The sequence below is a fragment of the Anopheles coustani genome, chromosome X (genome assembly GCF_943734705.1).
Source record: "Anopheles coustani chromosome X, idAnoCousDA_361_x.2, whole genome shotgun sequence".
In the NCBI taxonomy this organism is placed as follows: Eukaryota; Metazoa; Arthropoda; class Insecta; order Diptera; family Culicidae; genus Anopheles; species Anopheles coustani.
This window is the reverse complement of record NC_071290.1, coordinates 247,861-268,684: the sequence shown is the minus strand read 5'-3', so window position 1 is coordinate 268,684 and position 20,824 is coordinate 247,861. Positions and strand designations below refer to the sequence as shown.

The following is a 20,824-nucleotide window of genomic DNA, read 5'->3' as shown; positions in this document are numbered from 1 at the left end:
CTACCCAGCCACCCTTTTTCAGCCAGCTGCTGGGCATATTGCACCCCCAGCGTTGGTGAAGTAGATCTGAAGACTGAAAACTTCAAATCCTTTCCGGTGGCCCCTTTCTGGTTTGCAGGATGTGAAATAACTCACGCAGCAGTTGCAGAAGTAGTCTACGCTACTGGGGCTGCTACTATCAAGCGACAGAGATCCGCAGAAGCAGTAGTAGATACGCAAGAGCACGGCCAAAGAAGCGCATGAACGGCTGCGAACAACAACAGGGTCTGTGGGACTATTTTTAAATGTTGATTTTACCATTCCGTACATATAGGATACATGTATACATCGTATGTGTACGCACAGACACACATACATACACGCTTATTATTGGCTCGAAAGGAAACACACTAGGAAAAACAGAACACAAGAAAAATAAAAACCAAAACCGCTGAAGTTACACGCAAACCATCGCGAGCAGATCTGTAGTTTGCTTGTGTTGACTATTTATTTTAAGTAGTCCTACCAATTTAAATTTAGCCGATGTATTGCTTAGTGTAGTCGCTGTGCTCGCTAGCACCCCACACACACACACCCGCGGAGGGGCGGGGGCAAGGATTGCGCAGATAGGACACGAGCAGGACAAACCATCGCTACGGCACATTGGTAATAGCTACGCTTGCTTGCACTAACAAACACTTACTTCCGTTTGCCATAGTTCGCTCGGGGTTCGCTCGGTGGATGCCCTTAGCGGTTCAACTGGTCGTTAAAGGGATATCCTTGTACACGCTGTTCGATTAGCACCCACGGACAACTGGTCACCTCTTCCATTGTCACCTTGCTCGAGTTTGTCCTCGCCCGTGTGTGGAGAAGATTGATTACTTCGTTGGTAAACATAACTTCAAAAAAACACTAAGGGGAGCAAAACAGACAACAGCAACTGGTAGAAGGACACTCGTGGTCTAGGTGAAGCTAGGTTTTCCGACCTCCGCCCAACCTGTGAGCATGCGTGCGTGTGTGTGTATGTGTGCTCAGTTACAGTTGCCGCCGGATTTCGGACGACCAAAAGGAAGATCTTAACTTGCTAACAGACGACCGAATAATCATGTCCGATGAAAGACAAGTTCAAACGCGACACACAGTGGTTTCCATCCCATCTAACCGTAGTTTTTTTTTTTAATTTTCAAGGAAAAAGAAACTCAAACTTCTGCTGAACAGTCGCGAGGAAAGTAGCCATCGCGATAGTTGGGAAAATGATGCAAAAATAAAAGGGAATAAAAAGCAAACATGTCCGTGATGCTTTCCTCGTTTTGAGGTTGTTGGATGTACTAACATTAGCAGAAGCGCTGGTCGGTAGTGGCAGTACCCTAACGCGTACAGCCATATGCGTCAATCCCTGCATCTTCGGGTGAATCTTTCCGGCCAGCAAAATTTTGGTTTTGATTTCTCTGCTTCTTTGTGTGTGCGTGTCTGAGAGGGATGCTGGGACCTCGATTAGTGATGCTGCCAAAGATCACCACAAACAACCCGGAACCGTTGGACCACTACAATCCGCCTGTCTCACGGCATTCTGCCATTCTGCTCCGACGGAAGTTATGTAACCCGCCCAACCCTATTTTGAGAGCTTGACGCGTGTGAACGTGAATTATTCGATTTTCCGTCCCATGTAAGTTTTCCAATTCAACGCAGCTGTTCGAGGGCAGCAAAGATTCTCGCAAAGTTTGAAAAGGCAAACTCTTTTTTTTGTTACTACAAACTTAGAAAATTATCTGCCCGTTAAGGGCTTACAAGACTTTTACCCTATGTGTACGTACGTCGATAGTCAGTCCTCTCGTACAGGGGAGGGTCCGGTCCCCGGTTGGGATTCGAACCCACGCCGTCGAGGTAATGAACTTCGGCCGATCATGGACCGAATTTCTAACTTGCGCTACTGCTCGGCTGTCGCGGACCCCCAGATTACATAAGTCGTAAACGCAACTACTTAGTGTTTTAACGTTCAGACTAATTCGGAAGAATTCGGAAGGTTATTCTAAATTTTGACTGTATTTGGTTTTAACTCACTACTTACGCGTAACAATGAATATTTTAAAACAAACCCAACTATCTAATTTCCAGCATGCTTTTAAAATAATTTAAATAATGCTTATACTAATAAGTTTGGCCCGAAGTTCTGTTCCTTCTTGTGTGATAGTTTTGATTTAGTTCCTATTGCAATATTCTCTCCGTGTTAAGCCATTTTCCTGTTTCTTCCGTTCGACGCTTCAAATATTTCCAAACAGTAAATCTTACTCCTTGTTGTGGCTTTTACTTCAACTTTTTCGTATTCTTTGGTTGCTTTTTCAGGTAAGTTACATACCGCAACAAGTGCAACAATCAATCGAAAGCCCGTTCCACGCCGAGACACACCTATCAACAAGCGCCGACAGTACCAGCAAAATAGAACTAATCAATCAACGGAACAGGGTGGTCTTTTCGGACAGCAACAGACAAAACAAGGGAAACTGCTGGATCCCTCCAGGGTTTGATCGTCACGTTCTTACGTCGGGGGAGGGGGATGAGGAAAAACATAGCTCTCTGTACAATAATGTGGAAAATGTACCACGACCGGACAAGAGAAGATGCGGGTTCGACTTGACTTGGCTCAGCAACACCAAAAGAAACACATATACACACAATAGTAATACACAAACACAATGGGAATGTGGTACAATTTCGAAAACAGCCATAGGCGACATTTGGCAGCACAGCCAGAGCAAATGTTATTTATTCATGTTTCTGCTGTGGAGTGAGCGCTATGATTTCGGGTTAGCATTGACACATGAGGTACAAAGAGAAGAGAGATAGAAGCTATTATGTTTCGTACTTAGAAGGCTTATTGCAACTATATACGCACATACCTCCCATATCGACAACGCGGTACCACCCATGCACGAGCAGAACAATGGTCAGCACTCTGTGTGTGCGTGGTTTATGTGGCAGGGCTGCGGCGTACGGCCCCTACTTGCCACACCCCCGGCCAGGCGACACGTTGCCACCAAACCACGTGGCCACTTGAGCGGCCACTCGCTGTACATACTGTGCTTGCGCGTAATAAGCAAACGCAATCGGAACGGGCCGTTGTTGTGTAAATACGTTATTTTCCTACTAGCAGTTTTTCAACGACCACTTCTTCGTTTGCGCAACAATCGCTACTACACGTGTGTCGAAGAAATTGTTTTGAAATGTCTAAACGAATGATCGTTCTTGTATTCTTTGATAAATACTTTTTCATGTCAGTTTTCTTGCTGTCTTCTGGTTAATGTTTTTTTATGCTGCATGTGTTTTTTTCTGTTTGCTCTCTTTCACTGGCAGCTTTGATGTTTTTGCGCAGAGAATTTTCGTAAATGCGCAATATTGTTGCTTTATTTTCAATATATTTTCTAGGAGTGATCAAGTCTAGATTTCAGAGCTGTTAGGTGAATAGATTCGGAGATTCGGAGTTGGAAGCCGACCCACAATGCACTCCACCGGCCAATGGGGGGAATTGGTCCTTGGCGGAAAGGAAGCCAAAAATGGCGGGGTTCGAAAAAACAAACGTTCCCTTCCTGGACACGCAAACGTGAGCGTGTCATGAGATCGGACCGTCGTAAAGATGCTGGGTGATCTTTACCTCTAGCGCCACAACCTTCCTGCCAGGTAGGCGAAGGTGCATTCTCACGGCTTCAGCCTTTGTGTGGCAGCACCAGTAATGATGAGATGGTGCGAAGTATAATTTACTGCAAATCCATTTTAACAAAAATACTGGAAAAACGACTGAATATTTTTATACCGTGTAGCAACTAAAAAATATTATTTGGAAAGTGTCACTCATTGTTGATTGATTACGTTAAACTGTTATCACATCGGTTCAAACATACGGTAATACAATGGTAGCTCAAGAAACATTTTGAAAAATCCAGTACAGAAAGTGTAAAAACTGATTTCAAAGACTCAGTTGGTTTCAGACAATAATTCAGTTGGTTTTCTGCTGCTTTATACCGTATCTTTGCTGATTTTTTGCTAAGATTTATGTAGCATGAATAGCAAGCAAGCAAGTTAAGAACAGAACATACATAACATAAACTGATTTGACGCTCGAGTAATTCTGTTTTAAGCATTAAACTTACCAGTATAAACTTTACACACCGCAGTCATGGTATACGCTGGGGTAAACTGCTGTTTTGGGACCGGACGGCAAACAACCGGGAAAAGGAAACAAAAACTAATGGAGAGCAAATAGAACTACACTTCAGCTGTTATAAGCTTCATTTTCCTAACAGTGCTTCTGGTTGATGGAGTTGATTAGAAATCAAAGCAATTAATTTTTCACGGGAATTTAAGGCACAAACAATCCAGCGTTAACTTCCGCAGACGATGTTAACGACGTACGCAAGAAAGGCGATCCCCGTTACTCTCACTTCGTGCTGTGGCCCATAGTGTTTGGTACGTCAAAGTCAAGTATCGAACTCGTCCGTTCGTAGCCACACAGTGTCAACGGGCTCGCGGGTAGTGTCAGTCTGTGTACGTCATTTGTAGCGTCTAGATGTTCGTCGGGGTCAGCATCTGCTAAGTTCTCTTGTTCATCCCCTCTGCATTGTGTTTTTTTTCGTGAAACAATCACGAAATTGTGAAAATCCCATTCGTGTCGCGTGTGTTCAACCGAATGTACCTTGGTGCTTGAACCTCCCGCGCTGGTTTGTTGTCGTTTCTGGGCATACACCAGGCCAACAAACGGGACCGTTCCGTTGTGTGCATCGATCCGATCTGTTTTTTTTTTACTGTTACCGGGGTAAATTGTTCCTCGCTGGCCTCAGCCGCACCCTACCAACCCCTCGAACCGAATCAATCGGCAGTGGTGGTCCACGGCCCCGCCAAAATCGCGATCGAGCTTCCATTGTTGCCGTGATCAATTTTTCCAATCGCAGTAGCCCAATTTTCCAGCCTCGATTAACGTGAAAACTGTTTTCTACTTCCACCGATTCTCTCCCATGCAAAACACGAAAAATTAACCTCCAGTAAAAATACGGCTCACTCGGAGGGTGCTCAAGGCAACATCATCACCGTCATCGTCATCGTCGGCGGCACTGATAAGAGGTGGTCCATATATAGGAGCGAACCAAAGGCTGTGGGTAGATTTTGCGAGGACGAACCAGAAGAAGGGGGTTACCAGCTAATTGAATCATTCAGTTGACAACTTCTTCCGCTCGCAAGTGTACATACTGCCAGTCCCTGCCGTACACTCGAGGCCCTTTTTAAAGCGTGCATAAACGACATAAAACGAGAGAGAGAGAGCGAGAAAGGGAAAAATAACCAAAAGTGCTTGTGTTCCATCGCGAAGGTAGAGGCGAGACCCAATAGTAAAAAAAAAAGAAAATCCAGGGTGTGTTCCTTGCTCACAGTGCGTGTGTGTGTGCGCGCGTGTGCCAATAGAAACCCCTAGTGCAACATGGTAAGCTTTCAATCAATAATTACTAGCACCCTAAAAATACATCGTAATGTTTTCGACACACGCTCTGGACCAAAAGCATAAGACCTGTGTGATATGTCTAACTTCTTTGGGTTTGCCCTTTACGATGCGCGCTCTGCACGGCAAATACTTTGTCTCTTCTCCCATTGTTTTGTGTTTGTTGGATGACAAATGTGTTACTTTCTGTCCGTTTATCCCTTACCGATCCGCAGTTTTCCAGTTGCTAACGATGAGCAATGGCGAATATGTAATAATAATATTACCACGTCTGTTTGTTTTCCTTCATAATACAAGCATATCCCCCCTAAACGCGCCACATCTGCATCATTCGGTTTGGTTTTGCACGTTTCGTTCGATGCTTGCACAACGCCGCGAGGCACAAAGTATGTAACGCGTACCCTGGGCCGAGGGCCAATCAATCGTAGATGATAAATTAACGGGATAGATTTTTGTTGTTGTTTTTGTTGCTGCTCTTGCTGTTATTATTATCATTTCTACATTGACTTCCGACTGTTTGTCGCCGTTGTGCTGATCGTTTGCATTCGCTCGTTATGTTACTGCCCGGTATGGTTGGTATGTTACATATGATGGCGCGAACCGTGTCTGCTCTTTCTGACCACTGTCTCAACCAAAACAGCATGTGTTAACCATCATCAATTTGCGCACCCTGTACCGTCACACCGCAGCATCAGTGGCAGTTGTTTTGGTAGCAGAGAGGCACGTTGGGTGGATTATTGCTACCATAGATTTGAGAAACAAGCAATGGTTACAGAAAATAAATGGGGAAAACATATTCGTTGGCATGGAGGCATTTGCTACAAGAATACAACTGGACAGGTCAAGACGCATACCCCATCTACAAGAGTAAGAAATACAGCGAAAGCCACTGTATCCTCATAAAGATTCAATCCACTAGTCGGATTCAAGGCAGAATCGTGACAATATCGTTTGTTGCCTTGTGGAGTTTGTACCAGTGGGGGTGTAGGGAAGAAGAGGGTAAAATAAAGAAACGGTACAGGCGCGTTAGCGTTAGGAGAGGGTGAGATCATAGCGCTCGATCACCTTCAGCATCACCACCCCCACTTCGTCGGTTCGGTGGTATGGTAAAGCTACATTGCAAATTCCTTACTTTCGGATTCGTGCTGAAGCCACCGTGCTGTAGCGAGTAGTGGTAGCACGTTTACCTTGGAAAAGGGACTGAACCTGCTAGGCCCGGGCCAGCAGTTGAAAAACCGTTCGCCAAGCTCAAAAGTAGCTCCTACAGAGCCTCTGCAGTAGCCAACGCAGCGCTGTTTATGGTCATCTGACCACCATCGCGGTAGGTTACCGAAAGGCGATAATAGGACACATCCATTCTTGTTTTGTGGCTGACGAAAGGCTGACCACCGATCTATAATATATCCGTCTTTCGGTCACAAAAACTCTCTTCGGAGAGAGGCCTTGTCCCACTAGGGGATGTCGTGCCACATAAAAAAAAAGATTTTTCGCTTACATTTTACGGTATGTGTTTTAAAATTAAGCACAGAATTATACGGAAGATTTTTTGTGAAAAATTGCTGCTCCTCCATGTTGCTCACACTGACATCACAGCACTCGACCAATCTGGCGATACGAAAAACATTAAATATTAAATACAAGTACCTCCATCTCCATACATTGCACCTCAGGCAACATCATGGCGACCACGCAAACATGGCACTACACCATTCTCTTACATATATACTTATGCACACTCACCCGGCGAGAAGGAATCTAAATAAGACAAACGGTGCCTTCACCCGAATGCAACCGCTTGCATTTAGCTTGGAACAACAAGGGTCGGTCAGGGTTGGGGGGTGGGAAACGTATTTTAAAACAATCCCAAGGAGTAGGAGAAGAAAATGCGGCCAGCTAACAGTGCTCTCCGCCGCCACCCCAGCTAAATTTAATTATGCTACCGGATGGTTTACTCCGCGCAAGCCAATTGGTCCCGGGAAGTCTTTTTCGAAAAGGCTAACCACTTGGTGGCGGAATACTATCGCGGCCTGCTCAGATGGGAAATGCAAGCCGACGTGTTGCCTACGCGCTGGAATGGATTGTTTAATTGCTCCTTGACTGCTGGATTGAACCGCGCGGAACGCCAACTCCAAAACATTTGCGACCTGGGAAGCCTCAGCAGCTCATAATTCATAACGATCGTTGGTTTTTTCGACACATACACATACACACACGATAAACGCATACATACATCAACTACCATATGCTACACAAAGCCGCAAATATATAATAGAAAATACAACATACATCTGTTTGTGACTAAGCGCTGCTAATAAGGCGAGAGTGTGCATATTGTGCGCTGTCAGGAAGTGTTGACACAATCAACCCTGATGACGTGCCCATAATTGTATGCGGGCTTGTGGTCATCATCGCCACTTGTAGCATGCTTTAGCATCGTGTCCCGGAAACATAAACTAACGCCAGTTTCATTGCTTTTATTCTTCCTCTTTGTCTGCGATGATCTCACCTGCAGACCTCGTCGTCGACTACCACGAAAACCATCACGACACCGGCCAAACTGTACGGCAAGGATGTCGGCGCGTACGACGATATCGATGTGGACGAGCTGCTTGCCCAGCTGTCGCCGGAGGAAATCACCATGCTGGCAAAGGAGGTCGATCCCGATGTGAGTAAAAATCCCCGTCCCGAGAAACATTGCGTCGCATCGACTGACATTTATATTGGCTTGTGTTCCGGTAGGATTCGTTTCTACCGCCGAGCCAGCGTACGAACTACGAGTGTGATAAGGCACCGACCGGTCCGCTCGATCGCAAGAAGCTGATCGAACATATTAACAAGCAAGCACTGGAAACGCCCGACCGTCCAGAGCTTGAACCGTACGTACCGGGAGTGGTGCGCGGAAAGAAGGTAGGCAAATTTTCCACCTACGATTTAACTTGGCTTTGTAAACAACTTGCTTACACTTCCCGCTTCCTAGTGGATGCCACCGCCACCAGCGGCGAAGCTGCAGGCCGCCGATGAGCAGATAGCGATTGATCTCGGCGACGAGTACGAGCAGGCTCTCACGGATGCCACGCAAGAAGAGATTATCGATCTCGCCGCAATCCTCGGCTTCCACTCCATGATGAACCAGGACCAATACCACGCGTCGCTGCTGAACAAGGGCCAGCCGGTCGGACTCGGCTGGGATGGCATCACCAAGTCGGCTATACCGAAGATCTTCCCGGCTGAGGCACCGAATACCACCGACCCGGAGGAGACGATCCAGCGCATCAAGAGCGACGATGGCAAGCTGGTCGAGGTGAACCTCAACAACATCAAGGTGAGGTTGTCTTGTCAGTTTGAATGCAACCGAAATTTATCTTAATCTTATCCTATTTTGCCGGATTGTAGTAACTCAAAGCAACACTACGAGTGGTCAGTTATGAGCTTGTTTACAAAAACCATTCTCTGCATTTTAGACCATCTCAGACGAACAGTTCGACAAATTATTCGAGGCGCTCAAGAGCAACACACACCTGGAGGTACTGTCGCTGACCAACGTCGGACTGACAGATCGCACCGCACTGATGTTGGCTTCGGCCATCGAACAGAATCACGCCCTGCGGGTGCTGAACGTCGAAACGAACTTTATCAGCCCTCCGGTCATCGTGACGCTGGTCAAGAGCTTGCTGACGCAGATGACAATCGAGGAGTTTCGAGCCTCGAACCAGGTATGGGTTCAGATTATGGTTACGGGAGAGGCATAGTTCGAATCGATTTTAATGCTCTCTACCTTCTACATCCTTTTGCAACACGATTGGCAACACGCTGACACCCCATCAATCGCATTGCACCCCCGATCAACACGTGGCTGTGTCTCCGCCTCGATCAATACGCAATCAAACCACCACTGCAGCGATCGCAAGTGTTCGGTAACAAGATCGAGATGGAGATCACGGAGCTGGTCGAAAAGAATACCACCCTGCTGCGGCTGGGTTTGCATTTGGAGTTCAACGATGCCCGGCATCGGGTAGCCGCCCATCTGCAACGTAACATCGACAGAAGTGAGTACGGCGTAGCCGAATTTTGGGCCGCCAGCCCTGCGTTTTAGAGGAGGGAAAGGTTCCACATATTCGCATATTACTCTCTTTACTCTACCTTTCTCCTATACAACCATCCTACATTCGTCTTGTTAAAGGTTTTCCGATTTCATCGCTCTTTCATACTTCTACGGAATTCGCCGAGAAAGGGTTGTCAATTTGTAGCTTGGGATAATTTGTCTGTAGCCGTTTGAAACGTTTGCTTCATCAACAGCTGGTTGGGTCCATGAAATGTGTTTGTCTACTGCGTGTGTTAGTAGAAACGGAATTAAAGGAATCGGGTGGGATGCTAAAACTTGCTAAATGCTAAATCTCGGTCATGGTGCATCGCAATGTTCCCAATCTTAATCTACCTTTTTAGACAAAATGAAGTACCTTAACAGAATCCGTATACTATTTTGGTGGCATTTATACGACTTCCATATATGTGTTTCAGCCATGCCGAGGCATGGAAGCCACCAATCATTTTAAGATGCACCCTATTGTAGCAGGAAAGATTTTCCCCAATTTAAACTGCCCTGTACATATGTATTCCGCCAGATGATCCGGAACACTGCCATCCGATACCGTATTACCGCTTTCTGCACGTACCGATCCCGTCCGAGCCGGTACCGACGAAAACGTGGGACGAACTTCCCTAGCTTGCTGTTGGCTAACCACCGAAAGAGTGCACCGCATCTTACCGTTGGATGCTCCGCCTTTTCCCCCCTCTCTTGGCTGTAGTATTTTCCAACAACGTAGTCGATATTGTATGCTCCGTTGCACTGCTGTTTTGTTGCATCAGGGCACATGCGAAGGCTCTCGTTGGTAAGCGGCAGTACATCCGAAGGTATTTCTATCGCAACTTCTCCTCAGCATCAACAGGTTTGAATCGTGTCTCTGTGCGTTTTGGAAAAAGTGTCTAACCAAAAGATATGCGTCGCTAAATTATTCCCCATGAGAAGGATAACATTCGGTGCCTTTGGGGATCTCGTGCCCGGATAATGTCAACTTCCGGTACACACGAATCGTCTCGACAGGATCTATTTCATCTGTGTCCTCTCAGTTTTCCCGGCATGATAAATCTTCTGCCGTCTTGTTATTCACCTCCCGTAAAGATAAAACGTTTTATTTCCTTCGACTGTTATGTATGTCTTAACGGTTCGGCACAGTGCTTGCGATAACATTAATGATGTATCGAATGATTTTGTTGTCAAACCCTCATTATTTTATTTCATTTAGACATTTATTTCTCTAAAAACTTATGCGTTGTGTTTCTTTACGTTTCATTTTTGTGGCATCGTCCTGTTTGATCCTGTTTTCGTCTATCTGTATATGTGTCGTTATTATTTTTCTCCCGTTCGCTACGTTTCTGTGGATACCTTCCTCTTTCTGTCTTCCGCTATTGATCCTGAGATTTTTTTTTTATAAAAACTAGTTTGCAATAGAATCTTGTTGTGAATACCCAACTATCCTCCATAAATTTTCTGCTCTCTTGAATGTGTGGGGTTTGAGTTAGTCTTGTCATTGATCCTCCACTCTTGCTCAGATTTCCTTATTCACTGCATTTCTTTTGTTTGTTTTGACGTTACAAAGTCAATCAAAATCGACCAGTCAGTTGCGTTTCCTGCTCGTCTATCTATCTCTATCTTTCTCTTTTTATTTTTGTTTACTCTGAACCACCAAACTTGAATGCGCAAAACAAATTTGAAACCAAACAAACATCCACCTACCGAACGAACGAACGTTATTGAACGTTAAACAAAATCACATAAAAAAACAAACAAAAACCAATTAAAACCAACTTTTAAAACAATAGTTCGGGTGGACAAACGCGATGGCCGATCGTCCCGTGGCAGCTACTATCGCCCGGTCCGCCTCGGAGAAGAGGAGGAGGTGGCGGAAATGTCCGACGTCGAGGAGGAACCGGAGGAGGAGCCGGAGGCCGAGGTGCCGGCGGGCGACTACGACGTCGAGGAGGATCCCGACAACGTGGTCATCCGTCCACCGCCATCTGACGACGAAGAGATGTAAATGTCGTCCTTTGCGGAAAAATCGCAAAACAAAATTAAAAACAAGGAAAATCATCATCAGCAAACATCAAAACCAAGAAGAAAAGCCAAATTACGATAAAATCCATCAAAAGCTAAAGTAGCACAAGCAACTTTATATGGCACCATCCATTGTACCGCAAGCTAGAGTCCAGAAAACGCATAACGCCAAAGAAAACCCCACCCTGCAACTTCTAGCTTGCCGCATCCACCGTGCCATTTGCGTAACAACTTTCTCTGCTCCCACCATCCTGTTTTCCATGTCCTTGTCCTTCTCCTTCTAGAAGCCAACAATGATGCCAAACCTAAAACATGAATTGCAACAGCGCAGATGAAACACGAAATGGATAAAAAACCAGTCTCCATTAAAGAGGACGGGAAACCTTGTGTGCTGTCAACAGCACGCATGGTTTTTATTTTCACTTATTTTTCTTTTTCTTCCTCTTTTTCTCCACTTCTTACAACTTTCACACCACATTGTTGTAAATTTTATTTCTTCTGCCAATATGTACACTATCTCTTCTACCATAGATGATTTCTTCTCCGTGACACTTGCCACTCTTCTCGCTGTTCAGTGTTATTTTTAATCAACTCTATCCCATTCTTTTGTTTTCTACTGTTTTCCATTAGTTAGCTCCTTTTCCTTTTTTGCGAAGTTTCCCTTTTTTGTGATGCTAATTATCTCGAGTAATGTGTGAGCTAAACTGACACTAGAACAGAAACCCGGAGGCAATCAAAAACCAAATATCACAACGCTAGGAACACGGACGTAGGAATTGTTTTCCCTCATTTTCTGCCAGGTTCCCTGCTAGTTCAATGTAACTACTTGAATTTTGATCTGGATGACTTTGTAACCAACTAAGATTACTTGATAATATAAAAATTCACATCGAGCTGTATTTTTTTTTTCGTTCTTCTGATAGTTTTTGTAGGCTTTTTTACACTTGTTTTTATTTTTGTCATGTATTGTTGATTTGTAAAACTAGCTTTGTATCTCATTTCATTTTACCGTTTGGATTGCTTGTTCCTTTCTAAAATTTTTCTTTGGTCTGCACATTTTCTGGACCTGGTATGATCTTAAGTAATTGACCATTTACGGGTCAACTTGGTGGGTACCGCGAGTAATGAAGCATTTAAAAGTGAGTCACGAGTTTGTTTCCATCTACTTGGATTGTTCGCCTGATATCCCCTGCTTTCGTTGTTGTGCTTAATACAGATTTCTATCTTCCAATCGCTAACCAACCCTCTTACCAACAACCATTCTCTTTTACCCTACTTTGTGTTATATGACCTGATAGGAAATGTCCGTTCGATCACGTCCATCAACCGCCGTTGGACTCTCGGCCGTGTTCGCCCCGGTTCCACCCGCTACCTCCATCGATTCACAGAGCCCGTTAGTCATCACACCTCAGCACACTATCGGCTGACACTAGAACAGAAACCCGGAGGCAATCAAAAACCAAATATCACAACGCTAGGAACACGGACGTAGGAATTGTTTTCCCTCATTTTCTGCCAGGTTCCCTGCTAGTTCAATGTAACTACTTGAATTTTGATCTGGATGACTTTGTAACCAACTAAGATTACTTGATAATATAAAAATTCACATCGAGCTGTATTTTTTTTTCGTTCTTCTGATAGTTTTTGTAGGCTTTTTTACACTTGTTTTTATTTTTGTCATGTATTGTTGATTTGTAAAACTAGCTTTGTATCTCATTTCATTTTACCGTTTGGATTGCTTGTTCCTTTCTAAAATTTTTCTTTGGTCTGCACATTTTCTGGACCTGGTATGATCTTAAGTAATTGACCATTTACGGGTCAACTTGGTGGGTACCGCGAGTAATGAAGCATTTAAAAGTGAGTCACGAGTTTGTTTCCATCTACTTGGATTGTTCGCCTGATATCCCCTGCTTTCGTTGTTGTGCTTAATACAGATTTCTATCTTCCAATCGCTAACCAACCCTCTTACCAACAACCATTCTCTTTTACCCTACTTTGTGTTATATGACCTGATAGGAAATGTCCGTTCGATCACGTCCATCAACCGCCGTTGGACTCTCGGCCGTGTTCGCCCCGGTTCCACCCGCTACCTCCATCGATTCACAGAGCCCGTTAGTCATCACACCTCAGCACACTATCGGCTGACGCCGCCACCTCAAAATAAAAATTGTTTGTCACTCGGTGAACGCCTCGTCTGCACCTACCGGTTTGCTGCATGTGCATGTGCACCAGAAACACATTCACACACACAGTCATGCTCGACTGCTGGCAGAATGTTCCTTCGTACAACTTCTTCTCATTTGTTTTTTCTTTGAAGACCCAATTTTGTTATCTTCTCGTTTGTACGGCGCACGGCGAGAAACACATATACAGATAGAATCAAGCTTGAACAGATTTTAAAATACAAATCTGAAGCTTGCCTACTTCCAGTTTTACAACTGTATTAGAACAAGTCAACAACGTAAAGCCATACTTTCTTCGTTGTTTCTTCAATTATTTGTTCCAGTTACAGGATTTCGCTTCATCTTCCAGTTTGTTTTCTTCGTTGTGCTATTGCCATTCTCCCTTATTGTTCGCCAACATAACACGTTTTGATTAAATTATATGAAACATGTCTTTTTCCTTCTTTACCGTTAGCGTTGCCAGGTCATGCGTTCTTGGTTCGAGATTTAAATTTTTTTTTCACACACACACACACACACACACACACACACACAAACACAAACACAAACACACTCACAGAACCTCAGTCCCCTACGATATCGGGTGATGGAACAAGTAATCACAATAGACTATCGTTGTAACCCGTTTTCCTTATCATATAAATACACAATGATATATGCTAATTTGACATCTTTCTCTCCATGTGAATAATTCTACATTTGTGTATTTGTGTGGGTGTATATGTATGTGTATGATTACCTTGTTCATAGTATACACAATCATTGGCTTCCCCAGCCTCCCTGTCTTCCTTCCGCGTTGTTTTCTTTTCTGGTTGCATCTTAGAGTAGTCAATATCTATCCGAAAAACTCGGATGAACGTACCATCTATGTATATCGTCAGCACCAACATCATGCTATTCATCGCCCATTTCAATGGCCGAATGTTCTCTGCTGTATCATTTTTAATGACGAAAACCTCGGAAATGTTACAAATGGGAAACACTATATTGCTTCTGAAGATTTTCCATATGTTACAGCATGTCTTTGTAGATGTATGTATACACTAGGCAAAAGCATATCATCGGCATTGGACGCATTTTCATGAAGAAACGTCACTGGCCAACCTGATGCGCTTGTCGCGACATCGGTTCTCGGCTTGGCGCTTTCCATGTTACAGCTACTTTTCGGATGTTTTTCTGTAACATAAATAGCATCGTTTCATTTTTTACTTTTTGCATGTAACTTATCGTTCCCAACTGATTTACGTTTCCATGAAAACATATTTTTGGGGAGTCCTGTAGCGACTCAGTTTTCTTCCTCCATTGTATCTTATTTACTAAGTATTACTACTACCCATGCTACTTTCGTTGCTTTTCATATCCTTAAATTGTCTATATTGTACATTGTGTATTGTGTCTCGAAATTCCTTTCGAGTTTTGTTTTTATTCGACGTTTTTTTGTTTCGTTTCTCCATCCACTTCCAGTAAGAAAAAATCTCTCACAACGGCTGCAGTTTAGATTTTTTCAAAACATGCATAGAAAACAGACAACCATGATACAGTGAGTCGCAGATTTTACCGGCATGCGTCTTACGCGCGCGGCCGCTTCTACTTCTGTCTACTTCTTCCCCGACACATTCTTCATGTACTGTAACTACTACTACCACTACTACCACCACTTCCACCATTGCTACCAATAGTGTGCAACTTTTTGTGCAAGTCTACCGACAACCATAAAAAGAAACTTCAAGTCATCACACTCAGTTACGGCAACCAGAAACAGGAGCTGCTGCCCAAACCATGGACCATGGTTTATCAAAAAGATCAAAAACAACCAGCCCGCAGCCAAATTGCAAGAAACCACAAATAAGTCGATCTAAAAGCGGGGAAGAAAAGATGAAGAAGAGCACCTGGTCATTGCGAGAATGATAATGAGTGAAATTTTAGAAACACATCACATATTGTTCAACAGGATTTAACCGACCAACAAAAAAGTACATTATGCAAACAAAACAAGCAGGTCAAGCCTATCAAACTTACACACTATCTGCCATGGCAATAAGAGAAGGAAAGAGAAAAAGAACGAAACAAAACTGTATCCGAATGTGATCTAGCTGAAGGTATACTTTTACATTTTACTTTCGCTAGTTGATTGCTTACCTATAACAAGCATTGCTTGTTTTCTTGTTTCGTAAATCCTTCTTTTAACGAGTTTTGAGCAAATCTGACAATCTTTTCTTTTTATTCTTCTTCCTTTATGCTGCTCTTCGTCCATTTTTTCTAGTGTACTTGTAACATAGTAAGATTAACTAAATCATACTGCCATAACATACTGTAATTGAAAGCTTTACTTGGCTCCACTGCGTTATTTTGTTTTTCGGCCGTTGTGGATAACTACTAAAATTGTTCGATTTGTTGGTTCTTGCGAACATAAAGAGCACATCTTTCTAACCTTGCTTTTCTTGTTCCTTATTTTATGTACACAAAGGGTTTGTTTTGAGTGAAGAATGCTTTCTGAACAAATTTAAACTAATGCCGTTTGCGCGCAAATCGGTTCTTTACTCCAAGGATGGATAAGCAAAATTGGTTGTTGTTTGATTCCATGTTAGTTCGTTCCTCTTATCATCTTGAACTAATTTACCTTCATGTGTTGCAACTATGTGTAAAGTGCTTTTCTGCTTAAAATCTACATTTCTGTTAGCTTTACTAATGTTTTGTGTGTCTTATGTTTACGCTGAAAAAGTGCTGAATCCTCACTGTAAACACTCACGCAAACTCACACACATCCACCTCACCACTATAACACACATTATTTTTTCTCAATTTTTATGATGATCCTTTTAACATCTTCTCCATTTTCTGTGGCGTACGTTAGCACTTGACCTGGACAGGATATTGCTCTCGCCTCCGCCGCGTTATTTACGCTTTTCCCTCTCTCTATTTTCTACCTCTCCACTATGTACGCCCACATCTTGCACATCCATTTCGATCACAGCGTTTGTTTATGCACTTCTTTTGCTGATTCAAAACCTAGCCACATCTTTTACTTTCCGTTGATGTTTGATGTTTTTTTGTTTTCGTTCGATACATCAAGCTGATCTCAACCACATCCGCTTTATTGTTTGTAATTTTCCCGTTTGGGTTTGGATTGGTTTTTACCACTTTTTCTTCCCCCTTGTTAAACAATGTTAATCCAGTTTTTGTTTTTTTTTGTTCTGTTTTACCCTTTACTGAACTTTAATTGGACGATGTAATTGATGTTTGTTTTCTTCTTTTCTCTTCCTTTTTTCTTTTTTATTTCCAAATTTCTCATATTTTTTTTCTCATTGAATCAATAATGCTATCGGGTTTCATTTATCGTCAATCATGCAAAAATGGTTGTTGGAGTATAATTTTTGTTTGTTTTGGTTTTTATTTTTATAAGTAGCTCGGAGATCACACTATAAGATACCAAAAAATGTTATCTAGAAAAGAAGATATAGAACTACGCAGTACGATAAAAACTTACAACAAAAACATTGCGAACAAAGCAAGAAAAAAAAAACAGGCAGAAAGGTTGAGCTAAACCGTACCAAGCCGTAGTGCGCTTCCTTTTACGTCTTTTTCCCAAAACATTTAACTAGCGAAACAAGAAGTGTTGTGCGCCTTGCTTGCTGCAAGAGCGTGTTGTTTAAAAATATGTCGGTTATTTTCCAGTATGGTACCTCTTTCGCTTGTTGTTGGTTTTATTTTTCTCTTTCGGGATGCGCTTATTGTTTCTCTAATAATTGAGATAATAGTTTATTTTTCCTGTTGGCCCTGGCCGGCTCATTCTCTCTAGCGAGTAGCTATTCGATTTTGTGGAGGGAAAAGTTAGATTTTAAACAAAAATTGAATTTTAACACTCGATATTTATCAATGAGGCCTAAGATAATGAAATGGAGGATAAATAAAGTTATCTTGACAGCTTGAATAGTGAACCTTTGAGTGGTTGTAGATGATCAGTAAAATCAAAAGGAAAGTGCACAACGTTTTGCGAGGAAATCGAACAAAAATTAAAACAAACTAAACCCCTTGGGGGGTTCTTTCCTCGGTTGTTAGCATTAGGAGCTTTTCATCGGTTCATGGTAGAGATTGCCTGTGAAGGAGCGGTGTTTATTTTGTTATCAAGTGTTTTGCTGTCACAATTTGTTCATCGTCTCCTTATCGAAATTGCTTGACGAGCCTTCTTTATACAAAGTTTAAAACAAGTACGGTATCCGAATATGTGTGTGTGTAAGAGTGTGTGCTAGAGCGGGCTTTTGTGCGCCCGGTCATTTGTACTGGTTTTAAATATTTGGAAATTTTCTTTGTTTAAGGTAGTACATAACCATGTTTTTTTTGTTTTCGATCATTAAAGTATACAATTCTTATCAATCACTTAGATATATAGCACAATTTGTTATTCACCTAAAGTTATAGGGAGTGCAAGAGGCACAACAAAGCAAGAGATAAATCAAATAAATTGATGGCGTCAGGATCTTGGTTGCGGTTGTTGAATACGTATTTTGGCCATCCCAATCAACTGTCTACCAGGATGCAAGATTAGTTCGAGATTGGTTCAGTCGGTTTTGAATGTTAAAAAGTCCCCAATATTCCGGCCGACAAGAAGTGTTATTGTTCGCATAGGATACCCGATTTTCCTTCGTCCATTTGATTGCATCTTGGGCGTGCGTATGTTGGTGTGTGTGTGTGTTTGTGTGCGCGGGTGTGTATGCGTGTAGAAATGTTTTCCTGGTGAACATAATTTCACTATGCATTAGCCAAAACCACTGGAACCGGAACTATCAGCAGCAATCTGTGCCATTAGTGTTTTTGAATATGGAATAATGTTCTCACTTACACACCATGCATAAACACATATGCACAATGCAAAAAAGAAGCAAAAGGAAGCAGCAGGCGATACGTTTGCGAATAGTTTGTGGTAGTTGCTTTAATCATAAAACAGAAATAAAAAAAACACCGTAAAACCATATTCATACATGTATGTATAGCTATGAATATATTGCATCTACTTTCGAAATCGATTAAACTTGCTACCGTAGAACCTAGGGCCCAGCGAAAAAAGAGAGAAAGATTAGGGGTTTTCCAGGGTACGGGAAAAATCCCCCTGTCTCTCGCTAGTTGAAAAGTTTCGGTTGAGGTGGTAAAATGAAATAGAGCTTAACGTTCTAGCGCGTGGGTATGTGTATGACATGCGTCCGTCCTTCGTTCTTTGGGTCACGGGTGTGGTTCACCTTAGTGTTCGCGGGTTTTTGTCGTGTGTCACGGTTTAAAACCGTTAATAGCAGGTTTTGTGCCGGTTTGGCACGGTTTGCAGCGACGCACCGGAAAGAAACAATGCCAACGAAGGAAATTGCAGCGGAAGGATCAAGTGGAACACAGACCATCAGAATCAGCAGCTCGAGCGACCGCGTAGAGAGCCCTTCAACCGCGTGCGTGTTCTTATTGATTCGATTGGCTTTACTGCATCGTTTGTCTAATGCTCCCGCCAGTAGTGTGTTTGCTCTCTTTCTGTCTTTATGTGTGCTATAACCGTTTATCTTTGGCATCATCACCGTACGAAATCAATCTGAACAGAAACAATATTTAATATTATTGTACGAACCCAACTAACTCAACTACATGGTTTGCAAGAGTGCATAGAAAAAAACAGCGAACATTAAATTAAACTTCAACAATATCTCCATGCTAACCTTCCTTTCCTTGGCATGCAAACGACGAGCCACCCACGGCCACCGGGGGAAGAGAACGTTCATTCGTTTTTCTACCATTTCCGCCCCAACAGGAACCATCTAGATCCACGTCCTGTGCGGTTGAGAATAAAACCCCTCCAGAATATAAGTCCATGCAAATTATGTGAGTTGTTTGACGCGTGACGTTCAAACTTTTTTTTAACATGCCATTGCGTCTGGCTCGAATGTTCCCAAAGAATTGAATGTTGCGTGTTTTAAAGTTCAAACTGCAACCATAAAAGCAACCATATCTCCTGCTAGCATACTCGCTCTGGGTGCGGGTTGTACCGGGAAAGTTAGGATGGTTCTCCTGTCATTTCGCGCTAACACTCGTTTCCGATTGCCCAAATCGCATGAAACTAAACACGCGTGTGTGTGTTGTGTGTATTTTCGTTGCTTGAGTACTTGTATGAATAATATGAATTTAAGCACTACATCTAAACAACTGACACTGCACTAGCATAGCACTTACCTGATCGGGACTAACTATTTCCATTTTATTTTTCATCTGCTATCTTCGTTTGCAGTACGTCAGGCGCGGCTGAATGAGCGCAAGTAAGCGAAACCTAAGGGACATCCCGTCCATTCAGCAAAACCAAGCCGGAAAGAAAACGGCCAACAGACCCCGGCGGTGCATGGTGGCGCTATAGAAACGGCACATACACATACACACACGCGCGCACACACACACACACACACGCACACATAAACATCATATGTACCAACCGAAGATGACCGACGCCGACAGCAACCAGCCACTCCCTGGTGAAATAGAGAACCGGAAGCAACCGTGCATCCTCCTGAGTACCAGTTTTAATCTTACTACTTCTTAATCACCATTGATGGGTTTTACATACTTTAACTTTTACGAGAAAGCTAGCGACTAGTGACACACAAAGCAATAAGACCGCGAGCTAGAGTCGTTTGGGCTTACTTTTGCTTTGTCTTCTACCGATCATTATGTTTAATATTACGTAACTTATTTGTTTTTTTTTTTCTCCAAATAATGAATAATACAAAATGAAAACATTTAAAAACAGACGTTCATTGAACGACCAAAGAAAAGGATGAAAAAATCTATCTAAATCATTTTCTCGCCGAAACAATACAAGAAGAATACTTTATTAATAGAAAAGGGCGTTAATATTAAATTGTTCAGTTAGCTGATTAGTGAACCTTTCTTCTTTCTGTATTAGCTCTAATTTCCGCAATTGTACAAAAAAAAATGTCTCAGTAGCAAAAGGTCTTATTGTTTTGTCGTTCACAATTCAAGATGTATCTTTTAAATATCATAATTGTTTCGTATTCTATAAAGACGTCTCGTAAATGTGATTGA

At 42.8% G+C, this 20,824-nt stretch overlaps 2 protein-coding genes across 4 annotated transcripts in view; one reads left to right on the top strand and one right to left on the bottom strand.

Moving 5' to 3' along the window:
- The window catches only part of LOC131269253 (J domain-containing protein), a 21,590-nt gene extending 17,232 nt beyond the window's left edge, over positions 1-4,358 (bottom strand). Inside the window, exon 1 of the mRNA XM_058271596.1 lies at positions 4,125-4,358. The gene's annotated coding sequence lies outside the window, so the exon portion shown is untranslated. The remainder of the gene's footprint in view (positions 1-4,124) is intronic.
- The window catches only part of LOC131269252 (tropomodulin), a 21,253-nt gene extending 429 nt beyond the window's left edge, over positions 1-20,824 (top strand). The window contains exons 2-8 of one of the 3 annotated variants that reach the window (XM_058271592.1): positions 7,974-8,126; positions 8,201-8,368; positions 8,439-8,783; positions 8,923-9,174; positions 9,360-9,507; positions 11,342-11,552; positions 15,221-15,254. In XM_058271592.1, coding sequence (XP_058127575.1) covers positions 7,974-8,126; positions 8,201-8,368; positions 8,439-8,783; positions 8,923-9,174; positions 9,360-9,507; positions 11,342-11,552; positions 15,221-15,254 — 1,311 coding nt within the window. Of the gene's footprint in view, positions 1-4,540; positions 5,447-7,973; positions 8,127-8,200; positions 8,369-8,438; positions 8,784-8,922; positions 9,175-9,359; positions 9,508-11,341; positions 11,553-15,220; positions 15,255-17,162; positions 17,333-20,015 lie in introns of those variants that run through there. The other 2 variants (XM_058271594.1, XM_058271593.1) reach the window with 2 other exon arrangements.